At 40.5% G+C, this 21524-nt stretch overlaps 1 protein-coding gene across 2 annotated transcripts in view; it reads left to right on the forward strand.

Moving 5' to 3' along the window:
* Positions 1–20181, forward strand: part of Clxn (calaxin) — a 22753-nt gene extending 2572 nt beyond the window's left edge. The window contains exons 2-6 of one of the 2 annotated variants that reach the window (XM_055599193.1): positions 3570–3728; positions 4362–4466; positions 5206–5357; positions 5703–5807; positions 20134–20181. In XM_055599193.1, the coding sequence (XP_055455168.1) occupies positions 3570–3728; positions 4362–4466; positions 5206–5357; positions 5703–5807; positions 20134–20172 (560 nt within the window). In that variant the 3' untranslated portion in view covers positions 20173–20181. Of the gene's footprint in view, positions 1–3569; positions 3729–4361; positions 4467–5205; positions 5358–5702; positions 5808–8992; positions 11152–20133 lie in introns of those variants that run through there. The other variant, XM_055599192.1, reaches the window with a different exon arrangement.
* The last annotated feature ends 1343 nt before the right edge of the window (positions 20182–21524 follow it).

A 21524-nucleotide genomic window follows, 5' to 3' on the forward strand; every position in this document is an offset into this window, starting at 1 on the left:
GTGTGTGTGTGTGTGTGTGTGTGTGTGTGTGTGTGTGTGTGTGTGTGAACAATAAAAAAAGTCATTAATTTGGAAGGGAGTGGAGGTCAAGAGATGGGGAGGAGTTAATAGGGAAGAAGATGGGACAACAGTGATATAGACACAGTGCTCATATATGAAGTAGCAAAAAGGTTTTAAAACATAGTGAGAAACTTTTTCTTATAGATGACTTTTGATCTCAGTCATAAATTAAACTAATGTCACTTAAGTGACATTTCTGTTAAGATTAAAACACAGCAACTGCCTCTAGCAGTTCTTAAATTTAGAGCTTTGCTTGCTCATGTGTGTGTGATTTTTATATCATTAGAGTAACATTTTACTTGTTTTATATGTCTGGTTTTGGCATTCAGTTCAGAAGTCTTCTCTTATCTCTGGGGTTCTACTTTTAGAGATATTGCACTATATATGCAATGTTTGTTTTCCTGTGCACAAATACCTACAGTACTTGAACTTATAAATGAGGCATACTTAGAAGTTAAGTTAAGTACAAATAATAAAATAAAATAGCTACAAAAATATGCTGTGGTAAAAAGTGTTTTCGGATTGCATCTATTAATCTCGCACTAAAACAAAACGGGGCTCTGTACATCACACTGTCATACCACTGTCATGATCATCAATCTCCAGAACTTTCATCTTTCCCAAGAAACCCTGTAGCAACTAAACACTAATTCTCCTTTACCACCACAGCCATGGTAAGCCCCAGATCCTGCCACTGTGATGTTGACAAGAGTACATACATTACGTAAGTGGAACCATGATGTCTCTTCTTGTGGCCGCCCTCTTAGTTCATAAACATGCTTCTTCAGTTTCACTGTACTTCAAAAGACATTGGACAATAAGAATTGGTAAAGGAAGAAAGGATTTATTAACTGCTTGGACAAATAGGTGGAGGGTATCTTGCTTTACTCCCACAAGCCTGTGGGCAGCTTCCAGTTTGTAGAAAGCCTGGAGAGAGATGAGGACATAAGTAAGCATACCTGTGAGACAGGTCTTTTCTTGGAGAGCAAGGGGACATAGGTCTAATTCTATTACCCCTGTTCTTTCTTATAGAGATATACTTTTATTCATTTCTAAGAAAGAAGCAGAAAGGTATCTCAGGGGGTTTGTCCTGGGCCTAAGAGTTCTCTGCCCCTAGGTTCACAACTCTGTGTGCTAGGTCCACCTCTGTGTTAGGTCCATCTCTGTGCTAGGTGCATCTCTCTGTGTGCTAGGTCTATCTCTCTGTCCTCTAGGTACATCTCTGTGGTAGTTCCATCTCTGTGTGCTAGGTCCAGCACGGTGCAAGCTGCATCTCTCTGTGCTAGGTCCATCTCTCTGTGCTAGATCCATCACCTTGCTAGGTCATCACTATGTGCTAGGTCCAGCTCTGTGTATGTTAGGTCCAACACTGTGCAGGCTGGGTCCAACTCTTTGTGTCCTTGGTCCATCTCTGTGTGCTAGTTTCATCTCTGTATACTAGATCAATTTCTCTGTGGGCTAGGTTCTTCTCTGTGTGCTAGGTCTATCTCTGTGGTAGGTCAGTTTATTTGTGTGGTCGGTGCATCTCTGTGCTAGGTCCATGTCTGTCCTAGGTCCATCTCTCTGTGCTCAAGGTCTATTTCAATGTGCTAGGTCCAGTTCTGTTTGTGCTAGGTCCATCTCTGTGCACTAGGTCCACCTCCCTGTGAGATTGATCCATCTCTTTGTGCTAGGTCCATTTCTGTGTGGTAGGTCATTCTCTGTGTGCTACTTTCATCTTTCTGTGAGCTACATCTATCTTTCTGTGTCTTAGGTCCACCTCTATGTGTGCTATGTCCATCTCTATGTGCTAGGTCAATCCCTCTGTGTTCTATGTCCGTTTCTGTGCTAGATCCATCTCTGTGCTAGGACAATCTCTTTGCTGGTGAAACTCTTGGTGTGCTAGGTTCATCTCTGTGCTAGGTCCAAAACTGGGTTTGCAAGGTCAATCTGTGTGCTAGGTCAAACTCTGTGCTAGGTCCATCACTGTGTGATAGGTACCTCTCTCTGTGTGCTTGCTCAATATCTCTGTGCTAGATCCATTCATCTGTGAGCATGGTCCATCTATGTGCTAGGTCCATCTCTGTGTGCTACAGCCATCTCTATGTGTGCTAGGTCTATCTCTGTGCTAGGTCAATCTATGTATGCTAGGTCCATCTCTGTGTGCTGTTTCTATGTATGTGTGTGTTTGCTCCCTCTCTATGTGCTAGGTCCATCTCTATGTTAAACCCATCTCTCTCTGTGTAAGGTCAATGTCTGTACTAGTTTCATCTCTCAGTTTGCTAGGTTCATCTCTGTGTGCTAGGTCCAACTCTTATGTGTGTTAGGTCCAACTCAGTGTATGCTAGGTCCAACTCTGTGTGTGCTAGTCCATCTCTCTATGCTAGGTCCTTCCCTCTGTGTGCTAGGTCCATCTCTGTGCTAGGGCCATTTCTGTGCTAGGTCCATCACTCTGTATGCTTGGGCCCTCTCTCTGTTTGCTAGGTCAGTCTCTGGGCTAGGTCCATTTCTCTGTGTGCTAGGTCAATCTCTGCACTAGCTCCATTACTGTGCTAGGACAATCCCTGTTCTAGACCCATCCCCCTGTGTGCTAGGTACATCTCTGTGTGCACTAGGTCCATCTCTGGGAGCTAGGCCTATCTCTCTGTGTGCTAGGTCCATCTCTCTATGCTAGGTCCATTCCACTGTGAGCTAGGACCATCTCTGTGTGTGAGTTAAAGCTCCATGTACTTGCTCCATTTATGTGTGTGCTAGGTCTATCCCTGTGGGCTAGGTCCATCTCCCTAGTGTAGTAGATCTATCTCTGTGCTAGGTCAATCTGTGTTCTAAGTTCATCTCTCTTTTTCTCTCATCTGTCTGTCCTTCCTCTTCCTCTTTAACATGCTTATGCATGTGTGTTTGTTTGTGCGTGTTTTAAATAAATAAAATAATCCTTCTGTAGATGTAATCTTGAATAGTTTCTTGTTAATGTTCAAACAACTTGGAACAAAAACATGCTCATTAGTAGAATTTGCTTAAAATTTCTTTATTATAAAGTAATTCTGATTTAAAAACTCTGCTTAATAAGTTCACTAAGCCTAAAATGAAATGAAAATGATTACAAAGATATTTAGGAGCTTAAATTTCCAGGCAAACTCTTGTTTGTAGCTATCATAAACACCTCCATCAAATGCTGGCTGTTGGCAACAGCCTGAACCAACTCTACTGTGACTACTCTCTTCCTGCACTGTGAAATTTATAATTTGAAAGCACAGTTATTTGGGACATGTGAGTGATACCATCTTTCATCCTGAATGCAATGGCACAAGCAGGAAGCATTTGCCTTCTGTTAGTGGCTATCTCAGATGGCTTTGGCCCCATCTTCCTTTAGCTCTAAGGCTGCGACTCAGAATATGGTATTCTCGAAAGTGTCAACCAAGTATTAGATGTCTTTGATTTTTGAACACATAAATTCATTAACGCAATATCTGAGTAAGAACTTAAAATTTTAAAGTGCACTATTGTTATGTGTCCATTTTGATCTTTTACAGTTAATAAGTATGAAGTGAACTGTCTTATAACACTCTTCTATAATTTGGTGGGAGATGTAGCAGAGAGGCCTGGGGTAGCCATTGGACTAGATCGTAATGCATTTCGGAACATCCTGCATGTGACATTTGGAATGACAGATGACATGATTATGGACAGAGGTAAGATACAGATAAAATTCAAATTGCCAAATCCAAATATAATTAACAAAGCTGTACGTTTGGAGATGTTCTTGGGAGGAATCTCCCATTCTACATTCCCAAGTTTTAGAATGTATTTTAGTTTTCTAAAATGTCTGGAGAGGAAAGCAGTCTCCTCTTCCTTTTGTTGTTTAGAAAATAACAAAGTTGTGTTGGGTAGTCCCACAGTGTTTTGCTTCTATTTTAATTTCCTTACATGCTAGAAGATAGCTCAATAACAGTTAAGACATACTCTCACCATCACTTGTCCTGAGGAATAAAAACATTATTGCTTTTTCTTAAGAAGTTTAAATATCTAACAATTATGCATGTTTATTATTATTATTTTATCCATATTTTATATATTAAGAACATTATTTCCACAACATAAAGGGAGAAATTTAAATATTTAATTAAAAGTTTTCTGTATAGTAAGTATAATATGTAATTAAAAGGTTATGTATCTTAGTTTTTTGTCAAATGAGGTCACCGGCTTTGGTTCTTAAACAGCTGTGAAAAGGAGAATGATGTCAGGCTTGATTATGGGTTTTTAAAATCTAACACAAATGTTACATTGTGTGTGTTTTTTTTTTTTGTTTGTTTTGTTTTTTTTAGTATTTCGGGGTTTTGATAAAGACAATGATGGCAGTGTCAGTGTATCAGAGTGGATTTATGGATTATCACTGTTTCTTCGGGGGTCTTTAGAAGAAAAAATGAAATGTAAGCCTGAAGATGACCTTTTAGGTTTTACTTATGATAATCATAGAAAAAGTTTTTAAATCAGTGTTTCCAATCTACAACTAAGGTGGCTTTGGTAGCTTGGTTGGTTGGGTGGTTGGGTGGTTGGTGGGTTGGTTGGTTAGTTGGTAGTTGAATCCTCATTGGACTTTCTATGGAGCAAATTTAAGCCCATAAAGGATGGGAGTATATTAATTAAAATAAAAATCAATACATTTAAGACATGAGTGACATGAAAAGAAGCACCATAGGTTGTGACATTACATTCTAACTACACAACAATACATTCATATAGTAAATAGTTCACATTGCTTGACAACAAACATTAAACAAAAACACAAGTTAAATGTCTGGTTCTTAAATAATTTTTAATGGTGTTATGCTTTGTTTAATGAATTTAATGTAAACATATAATGCTTTTCCATGTTTCTAGTCAACAATGCTTATCTTAGTGCTCCTAGGTGTGTGTCTTTTCATAATCATTTAAAGAAACATGGAGGAAGAAATGGGAATATTTCCTTAGTATACACCAACATCCCCATAAAAGTCAACTTGCATCAAGATTGTAGCCAGATTATGCAACAATAAGATATTCCTTTGCCCTGAATATGTTGTCAAAGAAATGCCACCTTTGTGATGATCTCACGTTTAGACATATATATGTATATGTGTGTGTGTCACCACATATATGTACATATAATATGCATATAATTTCTTTTAGATTGCTTTGAAGTGTTTGATCTGAATGGTGATGGCTTCATTTCAAAGGAGGAGATGTTCCATATGCTGAAGAACAGCCTTCTTAAACAGCCCTCTGAGGAGGACCCTGATGAAGGAATTAAAGATTTGGTTGAAATTACACTTAAGAAAATGGTAAATATGAGTAATTTAGAACTTTATTATTGAACCTTAGACAATGCATGGTATAGAAATAAGAATTAGGTTATGGTGATTGTAAGTATTCTGTTTAGTTAACTTTTACTTGTTAGTACATATTTTCTTTGGGCTGTAGGTGACTCAGTGACAGAGCACTTCCCTAACATGTCACAGGCTCTTGATTCCATGCTCAATACCACTGACCCATGTACACACTACAAAAGTTATTTTTCAACTTTTCAACCTAATCTCTCATTCTCCTGCTAACACCTGACTGTGCAAAAGAGTGCATTTGCAGCAAGAGTGTCATGTGCTGACTGACCCAGACGTCTCCCTTCTCAGGACCAAGACCATGATGGGAAGCTGTCCTTTGCAGACTATGAGAAGTCTGTGAGAGAAGAGACTCTTCTGCTGGAAGCCTTTGGGCCATGCCTGCCTGATCCAAAGGTAACAACTTTCCTTTTGTTGAACCAAAACATGATTTGGAACAGCCAAAGTAAGACTTCTCATCTGTGTATAATAGCCAGAAGAATATAAGCATAGAAATATGAGCCTCTACAGAAAAAGTAACACTTTGTCTCAGGGCACTGTTACATCTCACTGATAACTTTTTTCATTCCTAAAGGCACTAATCCATGTTAAAAAAATTAATGAGGCCAATTGTGCCAGAAGCTTAGAGGAAAGGCTCAGTGGCTACACTGGAGGTCAAAAAACAACAGGAAAATTGTTACACAACAGTGCCATAAGTATCATATCATTATAATAATATTAAATTACTTGCATGGCACTTCCACTGTGCCAGGAAATGTTATAAGAGTGATACTCAAATCACCTTGTTTATTAATGAGAAATTTAACTCAAAGGATTTATGTATTTTATCAAAGCTAACTTAGCTAATTAGTGAAGTGCCAGGATAGTTAAGCTGGTGCCATTGTCCATAGAGAGCTGTGTACTGTATAACGATGGGCAGGAAAATGAATATCCACACCATCCAAACCACAGGAAGACACGATGGCTTTTCCAAAGAAGCAGGTTTCAAAGAAAAAAACCAGAAGGTAAAAAATGGGAAAGTAATCTAAGCAAAAGAAGTAATATGTGTACAAAAAAAAAAACAGAGAGAGGAATGGATGGAGGATTGAGGGATGAAGGAAAGGAGGAGAGGGCAGGAAGTGTTTTACAAAAGAACCTTGTATATATTTGGCTAGAGGTGAAGTAGCAGGTTTGTCTGGAAAATGATAAGGATGCAATTGGAATTTAAGCTGGTTGGTAATGCAATTTATGAATATCCCCATTCTTTGACCTCTAGTTTGTATTACCAGCTACCAACTCAGGTGTCTACTCATATCTTCTGAAAATTCCTTGTTTCTCCTAAGCTTGCATCTCCCTTGTTTCCCTTGTGTCATCAAATGATGCCCTATTTCCAGCAACTTCAATAACCAGAGAGCCATGTTTGGCTTTTTGTGGAACTCTGCCCTACTCTACTCCTTCAGCATTTAGCCTTAAATATGACCCATCATCTGTTTTGTCTAAACAATTAGCTTTTTTATCTCTTCTCTTTTGTCCTTACTGCCTTTCCCCTACAACATCCACTGTATTTGAAAATGCAAATTGCATCTTGCCCCACCTTTGTCCACACCCTCCAGTGAAATCTCCGGAAGCAGAGTGTGTATGCTCTTTCCAGAAACATCAATGTTCTCTCATGCCTTTGCAGTCAACTATATGTTTTTTTCTTCCTGCTCTTTTACCTGCTGTGTCCTTCCCATCTCTTCTCCAGCCTTTCACATGTCTCAGTGCCCTAAATCACTCAATCTCACAGCACTTCCTGCACCTTACAGGCAGCTGTTGCCCTCTTACTCTTTCATCTCTGTAATCAAACTTGCTTTTGCTCTTTACACTATTCTTTGCACAGTATTTATTTGTATGCATGCTGTCTCAAAACATAAATGAGAAATTCCTGAGGTCGGGGAAGAGATTTTACACTGTTTTGGCACAACATATATATTTAGTGCACAGAGTAGATACCTAGAAAACATGGATAGATGGAGATGAATGGAATGACTCAGAGACAACTGGTAGAAATTCCTGGGACTGTCTTCCTCCGCTGTTCAGGGACTGCTTAAGGAAAATAGAACAGAATGTATATTTTTTGTACCTTCCCAACATTCTCAGGTTATTCCCTAACTAATGAAGCCTGCCTGCTAGAACTCTAAAGACTTTAATTTTCCTATTTTAGAAACAAAACAAAAAGCTGGAGAAGTGACTTAGCAGTTCAGAGGATGTGCTTCTCTTGTAGAAGACTGAAGTTTCGTTCCCAGTACCCACAACTGGCTGTAACTCCTGCTCCAGGGAGATTGGATGTCTCTGATCTTTCCAGGCACCCACACTCACATGCATACAGAAGCATACACACACACATCACGCACACACACACTTAAAAACAAATCTTTTAAAAGCCAATGGAAAGGCTATGAAACTCATAGCCACTTCTACTTGTACAGCTACATGTCTAGAGAAAAATATCCAATTTAACACTGATAGTATCACTCCTCATCTCCTAGAACTTTGTTGTGGAGATTACCCTGTATCTCCAAACATCCAATTAATAAATCTTATGTATGCCCTTGGGTCCTTGGTTGAGCCTGAGTGCCTGAACATCCAAAGTTCAATGTTGTTGCTTCCCCACTGAAGCCTTCCTTATACTAGAACTATACTCCTTGTTCCTGGCCTCCACTGGTTTGGAGGCTACTGGAAAGCAATCTCAGAGTCAAAACCACATAAAGTTCGCAATGCCTATTGTATTAGTCAGAATTTTCTAGAGCTTTTTGTTTTGTTTGTTCAACCCTTTGGGGGTCAAATGACTCACAGGGGTCACCCATGACCATCAGAAAGCAGAGATATTTCATAAGAGTAGAAAAATTCCTGTTATGACATAGCAGCAAAAGTAAGTTTGTGGTTGAGGGTTACCCCAACATAAGGAATTGTATTATTAAAGGGTTACAGCATTAGGAAGGATATTAAAGGGTTACAGCATTAGGAAGGTTGAGAAGCACTCTAGAGAAAGAGAACTGATAGAATCAAAAAGTTTTGTGTGTGTGTGTGTGTGTGTGTGTGTGTGTGTGTGTGTGTGTGTTTGAGATTTATTGTAGTGGCTTACAACTAGTGAACTAGTGGTGTGGTCCAACTATTCTAATAATGACTGTCTCTTAATGAAAAGTCCAAAAGTTTGGCTCACAAACCTGGATATCTCCTCTGGTCTTCAGTATTTCTTGGGATCCCAAAGAAGTAGACTCTAATCCCAGTAAAGGAATCTGCTGGCCAGGGAGACTGAGGGCAAGCAGGCAAAGAGCAAAAGCTTTTTTCTTACATGTCTTTTATACATGCTGCCACCAAAATGTGTGGCCCAGATTTAAGGTGAGTTTTCCCACTTCGAGTTATTCAATCAAGAAAAATCTCTCACCCAGCAGCATGTTTTAGTTAATCACAAATAAAATCAAGTTAGTAATCAAGAATAGCCATCATATGCACATTCCCCTGTGACTCTTGTCTCTCCAGACATTAGAGAAACAGAGTGTTTACTTTTGTTCTGCCTCTCTTTTTAAGTCTATAGTAAGTTCAGCACCTTTATCTTACAGAGCCAGTTGGAATTTGAAGCCCAAGTATTCAAAGATCCACATGATTTTAATGACATGTGAACTCCTAAATGTATTGTGTTGACTAAGTACAAAAGGAGCCACATTAAGTTCATCTGTTCTTCTCAGCTCAGAAGATGCTGTGGTGTGATTCAATTCACTTGTATGTATTTTAGTTCAGTACATCCTCAGAGATGCTGGGTTTGGCAAGAGAGGTTGACATTGCTAAAGCTATTTTACCATATGGACTCTGTTAAAACACATACCTGTCATAAACCAAAGTAATGGACAAATTATGTGGTCATCACTTATGGATACAATCTTCACACCAGAAAGAGTTTGAGTACACACTGAAATGTTACTGAAACTACAGACTTTCCTTTATAGCAGTATATGATGAAGATGGTCCCAAGCAATATATGATGAAGATGGTCCCAAAAGAATAAGAACGCGACAAGCACTGAGGACTACCGTAAGATGAAGGACAAATGGAGTCTATTTAATATGCTTTTTTTCTATTACATGAGGCTTTATTTTACTAGATCATAAGCACTGGAGGGCAAAGATTTTTGTCACACACATAGCAGTTAACCTTTTGCATGCAATAGGCAGGCCCTCAATAAATATTTCAAATTGAATTAAAAACAGAAAATTGCAGCACAGTTACCCACTGTTCATGAGCAGAGAGAAGTCGCCTCTGTTCCATGAGCCCAGATTTCAGTTCATCTCTGAGAGCATGTTTAACCTATGCATTGCAGACAGATTCTAAGGCCCTCTATGCTCTAGCTTTTAGTGTCACACCACTCTAACTTTGCTGTAGTTCCTTTACCACCACCATATGCAACAGAATGTCATGGTTCCACATTGTGTGGGTGTTCAATATACAACACATTATCACAGGTCATGTTATTGCATAATAATGGTTCCTGCTTGCTGAGGCAAGCTGATGACATCATGTAACACTGAAGGAGCCCTCTCCCCTAAGGCCTCTGTGAGCTCCCTTCTATTCCTTGATATAGGAGAGCAATTGAGAAGGGTAACAATATGGTACCTACTCCTGATGTATACAATCTCTAGAGAACATGTGAAAAAGTAAATCCCCTTATTTGTTATATATGCATTATTAATTTTACACAAAGGTTATGTTGTATACAACAATTGGCTGTTACTACTAAATGGAACAAGCAATTCTATGAAATTAACTGTACTGATATAAGGGACTTTAAACGGGTATTCTTTCTATTACAGTTACAAATAATAAAACACAGTATCCTTTCTATTTCTAGCTTTATTGAGAAATATCAGCCAAAATGATGTGTAATTAAGGTGTACCCCACATAGATGTGTGCATATGACTAAGTAATCATTATTTAAAGTAACATATCTGTCAACACATAACTGTCTTGCTTGAATGTAGTCTGCACTCATGGTCAATTTCAGCTTTATCGACTGTATCTTCTATTGCATAACTGAAACCAGGTATACCTTGACTAATATCCCCTCCTTTCCACTTACTGGTGGTCATAGTCACTCACCACCCTACTTTCTGCAGCTGTGAGATTCTCAGATTTAAATTCACATTTTAAAAATGAGATTCTGCAGCTCTCATTATCTTCTGTGTATAGTATTTTCTACTTCATAATGTCCAGTTTATCCACAGTGTAACAAATTATATAAAATCCCATTTTAAAAGCTGCAAATGTATGTAAAATATATGGACGTAGATCATGATCATGTTTTTTTTTCTGTTTGTCTAATGATAGACAGGTTGCTGTGTCATGCTTGTTTATCTCTATCATGTGAATGCTGTGAAATGAATGCAAGATTCTGCTGTCTCTATGTGTGATAGTTTAATTTTGTTTGGTAGATCTATTTCCACATTGTTGCATTTTTTTCCCATGATGGCCTCTCTAATATACATTTCCACCAATGTTACAAGAATTTTTTTTCCATAAATCACCAACATGTATTATTTTTGTGTGTCTTTGGAGCATTAGCCGCTTAAATTGCGGAGGTGACACCATATTGTTGTCTGGACCTATATTTCCCTATATTTCATTGAACACTTTTTATAAAGTGTTGGTCATTTGTATATATTCACAAAACACAACATTGAGCCTTTGCTCAGTTTGCATCACATTTTCTGGTATAATTGTAGTTCACTAAAAAAAAAAAAAAAATTCAGAAGCTTAAAAAAAACTAAAAAGCTAAAAACCTAAATTATATATGATTAATATTCGGGTGAGTCTTTTCAGTTTTCAGAGCCATATTTACGCTGGCCTCTTCACATGTGCAGGTTTTCCTGTGAGTGCATTGAAATGGCATCTCCTTCAGATGTTACCTTGTGAATGCTTTTTAGATTGGCCAGTGTTTGTCTGCATCCGGGCTTGTCTTGCCTTCTATGTGTCAGTGCCATGGGCAGCATCATGACACTGATCATTGTGTACCTTTAAGTTATTCTAGCATTTGAAATTATAAGGACTAGCAGTGAACACTCTGGAGGCTTATCCGACATGCCTCAGTCAGGTGTGATCCTGCAGTCTTCACAAAGCTGCTTCTGGGCTAGGAGAACACCAGTCCCATCACTGATAAGAGCAAACTTTCCACCTCCTCTTTAAAACTATGGATGATTTCTATCATTTGTTTTATCACTATAGCTTTTCTCCTCATGTCCTAGTTTGCTTTCTACTGTTGATAAAAATGATGATAAAAATCAACTTGGGAAAGAAAGGGTTTATTTCACATTACACTTCCAGGTAAACATTCATCACTGAGGGAAGTCAGGGCAAACAAAGAGTCAAGCAGGACAGAAACCTGGAGGCAGGAACTGAAGCAGAAGCCACAGAGGAATGCTGCTTACTGGCTTGTTCAGCCTGCTTTTTTATATCACCCTGAAATAACTCCTTAAGGGTAATTCTGCCCACCATGGACTGGGCCCTCCCATATGGTCATTAATCCAAAAAAAGTCCCACAAACTTGCCTGTAGGCCCATCTTATAGAAGCATTTTTCTAAGCCCAGTTCTCTCTTTCCAGATGATACTACTTTGTGTCAAGTAGACCAAAACCTAAACATACTGCATCTAAATTTTTATTGATTCTATATTGTGTTCTATGCGAATAACCCTCCTTATGACATAACATTATTAGATCTTAAAAATGTGAATAAAAACCCTAAATAAATTCAGTGCACTTTTGGTTGATGCTGGCACATAACTCAAAGGGCATATATGCCTTGTCCATTAGATTCCCAATATGCATGGGAGCACAAACCTCTTTCCTTATCACCATGTGAATAAAACTTTTTTTTTCTGTTACTATCTTAAAGTTAATGATTCTCTTAATTTTGTTTCAGTGGCAACTCCAGGGATTTCAGCAAACATCTTCTCACTTGATGCCATGCGTATCTAAGCACACAGAGGTCTTTGAAAGACCATCTCTCCCCCTTCTCACCTATCCTGAGCCATCATTACTTGCTGCTCAGGTTGGTTTGACTTTCTACCAAAGCAGAGCCAGTTAATCCCCTGCCTGTCCTGGAGTGACTGAGCTTGGATAATGGAAAGCATTTGCAACTGTAAAGGTTGTGTTATCATTCTTTCCGTGGGATCCTTAAAGCTTTGCTGTCCCTTTTTTGTTCTGTTCTCCAAAACCAGGAAAAGCTACTCTGGGCCCCTCTAGGATAAACACATGCTATCTTGCAAGCAGCACAGACTCTGTTTAGAAAAGTACTTTTAGGTACCTACAGGATTTGAAAACCACTACCAAAAACTGGTAGCCCTACATTCCTCCTCACAGATATCTCTGGGTACAAGATAGTACAGGTAGGAAATGAGGGTTGTAATTGCTCACACCATGAAGTCATCCAACATGAATTAAGTTACCACTTTGTGTGATACAGTGAGGGTTGATGTGGTCTGGCTTCTCATCTTTTCTGTAAATGATGATCTCATAGCAGGCATTGGTTGTCATGGATTCATGATGATAACCCCTCACCTTCAATATATACAGAAGCATCTGTTTAAACCAAATGTTTATAAGAGAAACTAAAATCATGAAGAGAGCAAGGGTAAGAGGACAGGAAGGCTGTAGAGAAAAAACAAACTGAAAGTGGGGATATCTCTGTGACAAGCTAGAGCCCTAACAGGGTACACTCTTGGAAGAATATGAGGGAGACTCAAGTAGAGACTCCTGATAGCAGAGGCCATAGAGACTGAAGAGGACATTCTTTATCTAGACTAGTCTCCCAGGAGAGATAGGGGAACACTATCCCACCCACAAAAACTTGGATCCAAAATTTACCCTGCCTACAAGATGTGCAAGGATAAAGACAGAGCAGATAGAGCAGAGATTGAGGGAATGCCCAGCCAATGCCTGGCCCAACCAAAGACCCACCCTATCAGAGAGTGCCAACCCCTGACACTATGAACAATACTCTGCTAAGTGTGCAGACAGAAACCTTGACACAGTTGTCCTCTGAGAGGTGCTACCCATCAGCTTCTCAAAACAGATGCAGAGACTCACAATGATGTGTAGGGCTTCTTGTGGAATAGTGGGAGCAAAGAGAAAAAAAACCTGAAGTTGAGAGGAGCTCCACAAGAAAAACAACAAAGCCAACCAACCAGGGCTTAGAGGTGCTTCTGAGACTGAAACATCAACGAAGGACCATGAATAAACTGGACCTAGGCCCCCTACAAAGATGTAGCAGATGGGCAGCTTAAGCCTCATGTGGGTCCTGTAGTAAGGAAAGTGGGGACTCCATTGGATAAGGACTCACTTGCCAGCATTTTTATCACATTCTCCTAGTAGGACTGCCTTGCCAGACCACAGGGGAAGAGGAAAAGCTCAGTTCTAATGTAACTTGCTGAATTGGGCTGGATGGGGAAGACAGCTTCCCTTTCCCGAGGAAAAGAGAAGGGGGAAGGAAGAGAGAAAGGAGAGGGAAAGAGGGAGTAAGAGGGAGTAAGACTGAGAGGGAAAGAGGGGATGGGGTTACAAGAATGTACAGTGAATAAAAAAATTTAAAAAAAAATTTTTTTTAAAAAGGGAGAGAGAAACTAACATCAACTATGACATAAGCCTGGCAACTAAGTTTCACAGCTGAGGTTTCAGTGAGACCCCAGGAATCATCATAACACTTGCTATATACTATATACTATATATATCAGCTCTCAACACACATGGTATATCCTCACTCATATAGACATGTAATATAGGATAAACCTACTAAAATCTGTACATCTAAAGAAACTAATCAAGAGAGAGGACCCTGACTAAAATACTAAAATGCTCAATACCCATCCCAAAAGGCAAAGAGGAAGGACATCAGAAGAAGAAGAAAACAGGAAACAAGCTAGAAACCCGCCACGGAGGGCCTCTGAAAGGCTCTGTCCTGCAGGCTATCAAAGCAGATGCTGAGACTTATAGCCAACTGTTGGGCAGTGTGCATGGAATCTTATGTAAGAAGTGGGAAAGAGTAAGATCTGGAGAGGACAGGAACTCCACAAGGAGAGTAAAAGAACCAGAAATTTGAACACAGGGGTCTTTCCAGAGACTCATACTCCAACCAAGTACCATGCATGGAGATAACCTAGAACCCCTGCACAGATGTAGCCCATGGCAGTTTAGTGTCCAAGTGGGTTACATAGTAATGGGAAGAGGGACTGCCTCTGACATAATCTGATTGGCCTGCTCTTTGATCACCTCTCACTGAGGGAGGAACAGCCTTACCAGGCCACAGAAGATGACAATGCAGCCACTCCTGATGAGATCTGATAGACTAATATCAGAAGGAAGGAGAGGAGGACCTCCCCATCAGTGGACTTGGGGAGGGGCATACGTGAAGAAGGGAGTGTGAGGGTGGGATTGGGAGGGGAGGAGTGAGGGGTTTATGGGGGGATACAAAGTGAATAAAGTGTAATTAATAAAAAGAAAAAAAATAATCAGCTCTCATCAAGTGTTACCAAAAGAAATTGGGGAAATGCACAGCAGGGGGGGGTGAAGAGGAGGAGAAGGAGGAGGAAAGAATATGAAAGAGCCAGATATATAACCCTCCAGTGTATTATTTACAGTTTGAAAATAATACACTTGTGGTTTATTGTGTCATGATGCTTTTTCAGCTAGAGCTAGGCAGGTAGTCACTGGAAAGATTTTCCAGCCTGTGTTATCACTCAGTTACCAAACCATTTCAGAAAGTATGCTCATTTCATGAGGCATCATATTGAAATATTTTGGCTAAGTGGCAGCACCGTTGAACAGCAGTTGGTAATTTTTTAGCTTTTTTGTGTATCTCTTGTCTCCTACATAGTTTATCAAGAAAATATTATCTTTTTAAGACAATATATCTTGCATATTTTTATTTTCTACCTAACTGCTCCATTCCACACTGCCCCTGTTATGTGGTCCTAGCCAGGCAGACCCCCAGATCCCTGTGAGGGGGCTTGTGAGCTTAATAGGTATTAGAGTAAACTGAGTGAAATACAGTCTGCTTTCCCCTTAAAGTGAGATGCAGCTTCCTATCTTCTGTCCACAAGCAGAGGGATTCTGAGGCCTCTGGTGCTAGGAGCTGTGTGATATGGAGTCTGGAACAATGAATGGTTCACAAGGCTAAAAATGGAGAATACAGAAGTCGTATTGGGAGTTAAGACCTTCTGTGGAGGAACCATTTCAGGGAAATATAGAACAGATTAAAATACTTAAACCATTGGGAAAATGTTTTTTAGCGACTGCTCATAAATATGCAAAAAGCCAGAAATTAATTAGAATCACCCACAGCTTCAACTGTGCTTTCTACAAAGATGCAATAAGCACTTTGGAGTTAAGTATTCCACATTATCTAATCAGTTTCACACAACTAACAGGTAGTGTTAACATTATTGATTGCTTTCATCCATGGAGTGAGGTATCTGAGCTTAAGATAAATTAGAAATTTGATATTTGTCTACTACTGGCAATGAACATAGCCAAGATTTAGACTTAATCTAATGCTAACATTAAAGAATTCTCTGAATCAGTATCTGCTCCTGTAGCCTCATGCCTCCTAACTGTGATAAATGAGTATTCTATCTTCCTAAAAAAATATTCAAATTTACCCTCAAGGCTGCAGTTTGCTGCCACATTAAGATACACACACATTGGGAGTCATCACCTCTCCTTATATCAGTACACCTTGAGATTTTCCATAGGAACCTGGGCTTGAAGCTGCACCTGTGGCTTACCAAGCTTCCAGAGGTTATAAACTCTATGCAGTGGTCACCAAGCTGTCAACACCTTGGTGAATACAAGGCCAGACAACAGACCACAAAAAGAGAAGATAAAGTGGGCTGTTGCTGGATTGTGAAAAGAATAGAGAAGCTGGCCTCCTCTATTGAAGGAGAAGGAATATGCCTTTATGGCCAATCACTGGGTAACAGGGAGTCTATCTGGAGATGCCAAAAACAAGAGGCTGGTGAACTAATTGGCACACACAAAAACTATGGTATGTTTTTTACTATATGCCACTAAGAAGTTAAAAGTACTACTCTTAAATACAGTTTTAAAACTCAAACTTTAGTGTGTCACTGAGGATGTAGCTAAGTGGTAGACCACTTCTCTAGCATGTAGGAGGCCTTAGGTTTAATTCTCACTTACCACAAAACAAAACAGGACAATAATGATTAAATGTGCTTTTTATGCTGGCTTCAGAGTATATGATACAGAGGAATAAATACAATGTATGATTTGTATGAAAGTATATAAACCTAAAAACCCACACAGTAAACATAAATGTATACACAAGCTAGTGAATACAAGGATCCCAACCTATACTCTAGTCTCACTGCTGTAGCCTTGATTATTTGATCAAGTGAAATGGGAGCCACTGCACTCTGTGGACATCTAATTACTTGATGTTGGATTTTAGTCATTTACATGTAGAAGATAGCCCAGAAGCCTTGGAACACTGTTATACACCAGGAAGTGGGCAGTCTCCCTATTTTCAGGTTCCTGAAATCATTTCTGAACTTACACATAATAAGTACTCATCTCTGTGACTGCAACTGCAGACAATACTAAATGTAAAAAGCATGTGAAAAAGATTTCTTCCTGCCTTCAAAGAATGGGAAGCCCAGTGATGGTTGTGTTGTAAAAGGAAGAGGGAGAAAGATACAGAAGAAAAGGACAAGGCAAACAATTATGGGAAAGGCTGAGCAAAAGACATGGTTTTCTTAGGTAACTTTCCTCCTGAGGATCAATGGGAGAGAGGAGCAGGAGAGCTAAGGCTGTTGATTTTCTGTTCCTTCCATGGGTATATGATTAGAGAGCATCAAGTGACTGGTACAACAAACTGACCTGTTAAACTGACTGTTGAACAAGGCACAGGAGGTGGAATGGGGCAGCAGGATGTGGAGCAGGCCAGGGCCTGCACCAAGTCCCAGGAATGTGCTGAGAGGCAGGCTCTGGCCCGCAGCAGGTGCAGCACAGCCAGTGCCCAGCAGCCTCAGGAAAGAAAAACCTACAGGTGCAGTCAGGACATGCCCTGAGCCTCCCCAGCCACGCGATTTTTCTGAATAGCTGTCCTATCCTCATTGTCTGTCTGCAAGATTATGGTTTGCAGTGGGAGGAGATGCAAGAGGGGGAGTGGCTTGGTGGAGTCTCCAGTTCTGGCAGCTTTGATGACACACAGGCTGCTGCAGAAGTTGGGGGTTGATGAGGGGTGGAGCAGCCTCACAGTCTTTGACAAGCTGACCAGGCTGAGACCATGACAATGGAGATGTCCCTCCTATCTCCCATGCAACATACCCCCATCATTAAGCATGCCATCTTCCTTCCACCTAGGTGCTACCACTGAATTCCATATCCAAGACTCTGCCTTGCAACCCTAACTCAGTGTACACAATGCTAAGAATTTCCTGTGGCTTCCTGAACTCTCTTTGTATATCCAGATCTAGCTGCAGACAAAGTGTACTCAGCATTTTGTTAAGCTATCTCTCAGTCTTTCTCATGACCTGCAATCAGAGGTGGTTTTACAAATGCTTTCAAAATGCTGCCTTGGGAAAATAAGTGTGCATAGAGCTGTGTGTCTTTGGCCAGCTCTGTTTCTTTCCTGATTAAAGCCTACTTGATGAGAAAGATGGTTCTGGGGACTGATACAAGTGTACTTTGTGGTTTTAGAAATTCAACTCACTGGGCACCGTGGTACATGCCTGTAATCACAGCACACAGTGAGGCAGAAGTAGGTAGTAGGCAGACCTCTGTGGTTTCAAGGCCTGACTGATCTATGAATTGAGTCCATGACAGACAATGCTACACAGAGAAACCCTGTCTCAGGGGAAAAAGAAGGAAAGAAAGAAAAAAAAGAGAGGAAGGAAGGAATTCAAGTCAAGTATCATCATTGTAGCACTGATATGACCATCTCAAAGTGGTGGAAAGAACAGACTGCAACTGGATCTCCCTGCTTTCTACCTCATGGCTGGGGTTGGAATGTGTGTGTAGGCGGGAAGGGTAGAGGGAGTGAGGAGGGCGGCAGTGCAGAAAAGAAAGTGTTCAGCCATAAAGCAGGTTCTAGATCAAAGGCCAGAGAAAACAGTGAGCAATTTTTTTTTTCAAAATGCTGCCTGAAAGAACAAGAAATACCTGATCCAGAAACACTCCAAAGGAAACAGCCTTGCAGACCAGAAGGTAACTGTTGGAGGAATAGGTGGTTGAGGAAGCACTAGAGGGGATAGGAAACACATAGATGCTCCATGGTATAAGAGGTAATGAACAGGGACACAGAGATGAGAAAGGAAAACCTAAGCCTAAGATCCTACTGGTGCACATATTCTAAAAGGACACATGCTGAGGAATCCTCCATACATTGGCAAGGAGGTTACAAGGGTCCCCAGTGATACTTGGCATCTAGGCAATACCAAGAGCACTTCAGAACATCAGTGTTTGTGTGAGAGGGACAGAGTTTTCTCAGACTCTTCCCTTCCTCCTTGGGCTTTCCTTCACCCCTCTGCATGCCTTCCTGGATGCCTCAGTCTCCGAAAGGAGTACACAGTGAAGCCTATAGGGGTCTGCTGCTACTGGGAAGAATGTAAGAGTATGATACACTGGGAAATAAATATCTTCATACTGGGAAGGATGAGAAAGAAGAATGACTACTTAAGAGCTGACCCTATAAAGGAGCTCCACAAGCAGACCAAAAAAGCTAAAAATCTGAGCTCAGGGGGCCTTGCAGAGACCAATGCACCAACCAACAACCATGAATAGAGAGGACCTAGACCCTTCTCAGATGTAGCCAATAGGCAGCTCAATCTCCATGTGGGTCCCTGAGTAACAGGAGCAGAGGCTGCCTCTGTCATGAACTCTTGATAGGCCACAGAGGAAGAGGACCCAGTTTGTCCTGATGAGACTTGATAAGCTGGGCTCAGATGGCAGGGGAGGAGAACTCCCCTTTTCAGTGGGAGTTAGTGGGAGTTAGGTGAAGGGGGGGTGTGGGATAGGGAGGAGATGAGACAGGGGACTACAATCAGGATATAAAATAAATAAATTGTAGAAAAAATTAAAAAAAAAGCTGACCCCATGATGGAGAGAGAGGGAAGGAGGGAGAGAGGGAGAGAGGAGAAGAGAAAGAAAGGAGAGAGAGAGAGAAGGAAAGAGAAACTGTAGGAAAGAAAGAGGAGTGGTGGAGAAACAAATTAATCTGGTCACAAGAAACCAAAGATGGAAGAACTGTTCTAAACTGCAGGTGGGACACCTTCAGTTCTTCTCCAGCTGAAGTTGCTGCCTATGCGGGAGCTTGAAGTTTGTACCATACTTTAAACCCCACACTCATGGCTAGATCTAAACAAGAGCTCATAACATTCTAGGAGCTGAGTACCCTATTCAATCCCACCTGACTAACTTCATCCTAACCTCCAGCCTTGATGCATGGGTCCAGCATCCCTGTGAGACCATAGCACTAACATGCCTTGTGCACTTAATAGGTTGCTTTATACATCTGTAGTGTTTGGTATGGTCATCAAAATATAGTCATGATAGGTAAATTTTAAGCAGTTAGATTAAAAACACTTTACAAAGGGTCCTGGTACATAAAAGATGTCTGTAAACACTAGCTTTCGTGATTATTATATGTAGATATTTCTCGTGTAAAGATGTTCATTGTTTTAACATATGTTCTTATTCAGTGTCACATTACCAAGAATGGCTATGATTTCAGCAACTAGCTTGGTCATGTCCTAGAACTCTGCAACAACAGTGGGGACCAGCTGCTGGCCAATCTTCAGCTCCTGAACAGAACTGGAATTCCTCCAGGAATCAGCACCCTCATGGGGCATGCTTGGACGGAGCCAAGACAGGTGGAGTTTGGCTTTCCAGAGTAGGTGATTAAGACATTCCTTATTAGATGTTACACAAATATCTTCCCTACGAAAGTTCTCAACTCAGAACATAATGGCCCACTATCAGGATTCTGACTCCATGTCAAGTTAATATCCTTCTCAATTGTGTTGTCTTTATGAAAATAATGTCCAAAGCACACACAGGTTGTTGTGGGAAAAAAAAATCTTCATTTCACCTATTACTAGGTATTTATTTAAAAGGCTGTGTGAGATTTTGAGCATTTTAAAATCTGGCCTTAGTTTAAGCTGTCAATGCCCCCCCAACTCTTCTTTTCCCACCTCACTGTTGTGTGTATGTGGTTGTGATATGTCTGGTGTATACATATACATGCACAGATAGAGCAAACCCACACTTACATTCAGTGAGCCCTTCTCTGAGACTTCAGTGTACTTGGTACCACCTGTTGCCACAACTTCTTTCATGTCTTCCACATGAAGACAACAGATCTATTTGCATAATCTTTTAAATATCTTGTTGGTTTTCTCAACACCTCATGGAAGACAATGGCAAACTGACCCTCTGTGGAAGCCAGATAATATGAAGTGGTTACAGTGGTTACAGCAGTGGCAGATAAATGTCTAGTCTCTGACTACATGTTTCTTTTCTACTCTAAGCAGCACTGAACGTGGATGGACTCCTTCATAGGCTCCCTACTTCCATTCATGAATGCAGCAGGAAAACTGGTGAACACTGATTATCTCCATAGATAGTCATTCTTCAGGATTCGAATTGTGGGGCCTAATCCAAGAGGGGAGATAACAAGCATTCGCCAGGTGAAGGGAAGGAGGAACTGTTTCCTTCTCCCATATCCAAAAGCCCTTTCACCTAACAAGCCCTTGAGTAGAGGACTCCGTGACAATGGCTGGGTCCATCTAATTGTGGGACCTAATCCTAATTTAGTGCCATATTGTGCATGGTGTCACACAACTGAACTGTGAATTACTAAAAACTTAACAATAGTGAAAATTCATTAACTGAAAAATGCCATGTGTCCAGGCCTTTTGGAAAAGGCTCAGTCTTGTGTCACACAATCCCACTGTCACCTTTGCTGCCGCTTTTTCTCCCCAGGATGTTTACTCTGTGCATGACCTCCAGTTGTACAGTGTCCCAGAACATTTCTTAAACCACCTAATCACAGTCTGAAGATCATTAAATTTTAAGGATTGCAACGTTTTTT

The sequence above is a fragment of the Psammomys obesus genome, unplaced genomic scaffold (assembly GCF_907164565.1).
Source record: "Psammomys obesus unplaced genomic scaffold, mPsaObe1.curated_primary_1811, whole genome shotgun sequence".
Classification (NCBI taxonomy): domain Eukaryota; kingdom Metazoa; phylum Chordata; class Mammalia; order Rodentia; family Muridae; genus Psammomys; species Psammomys obesus.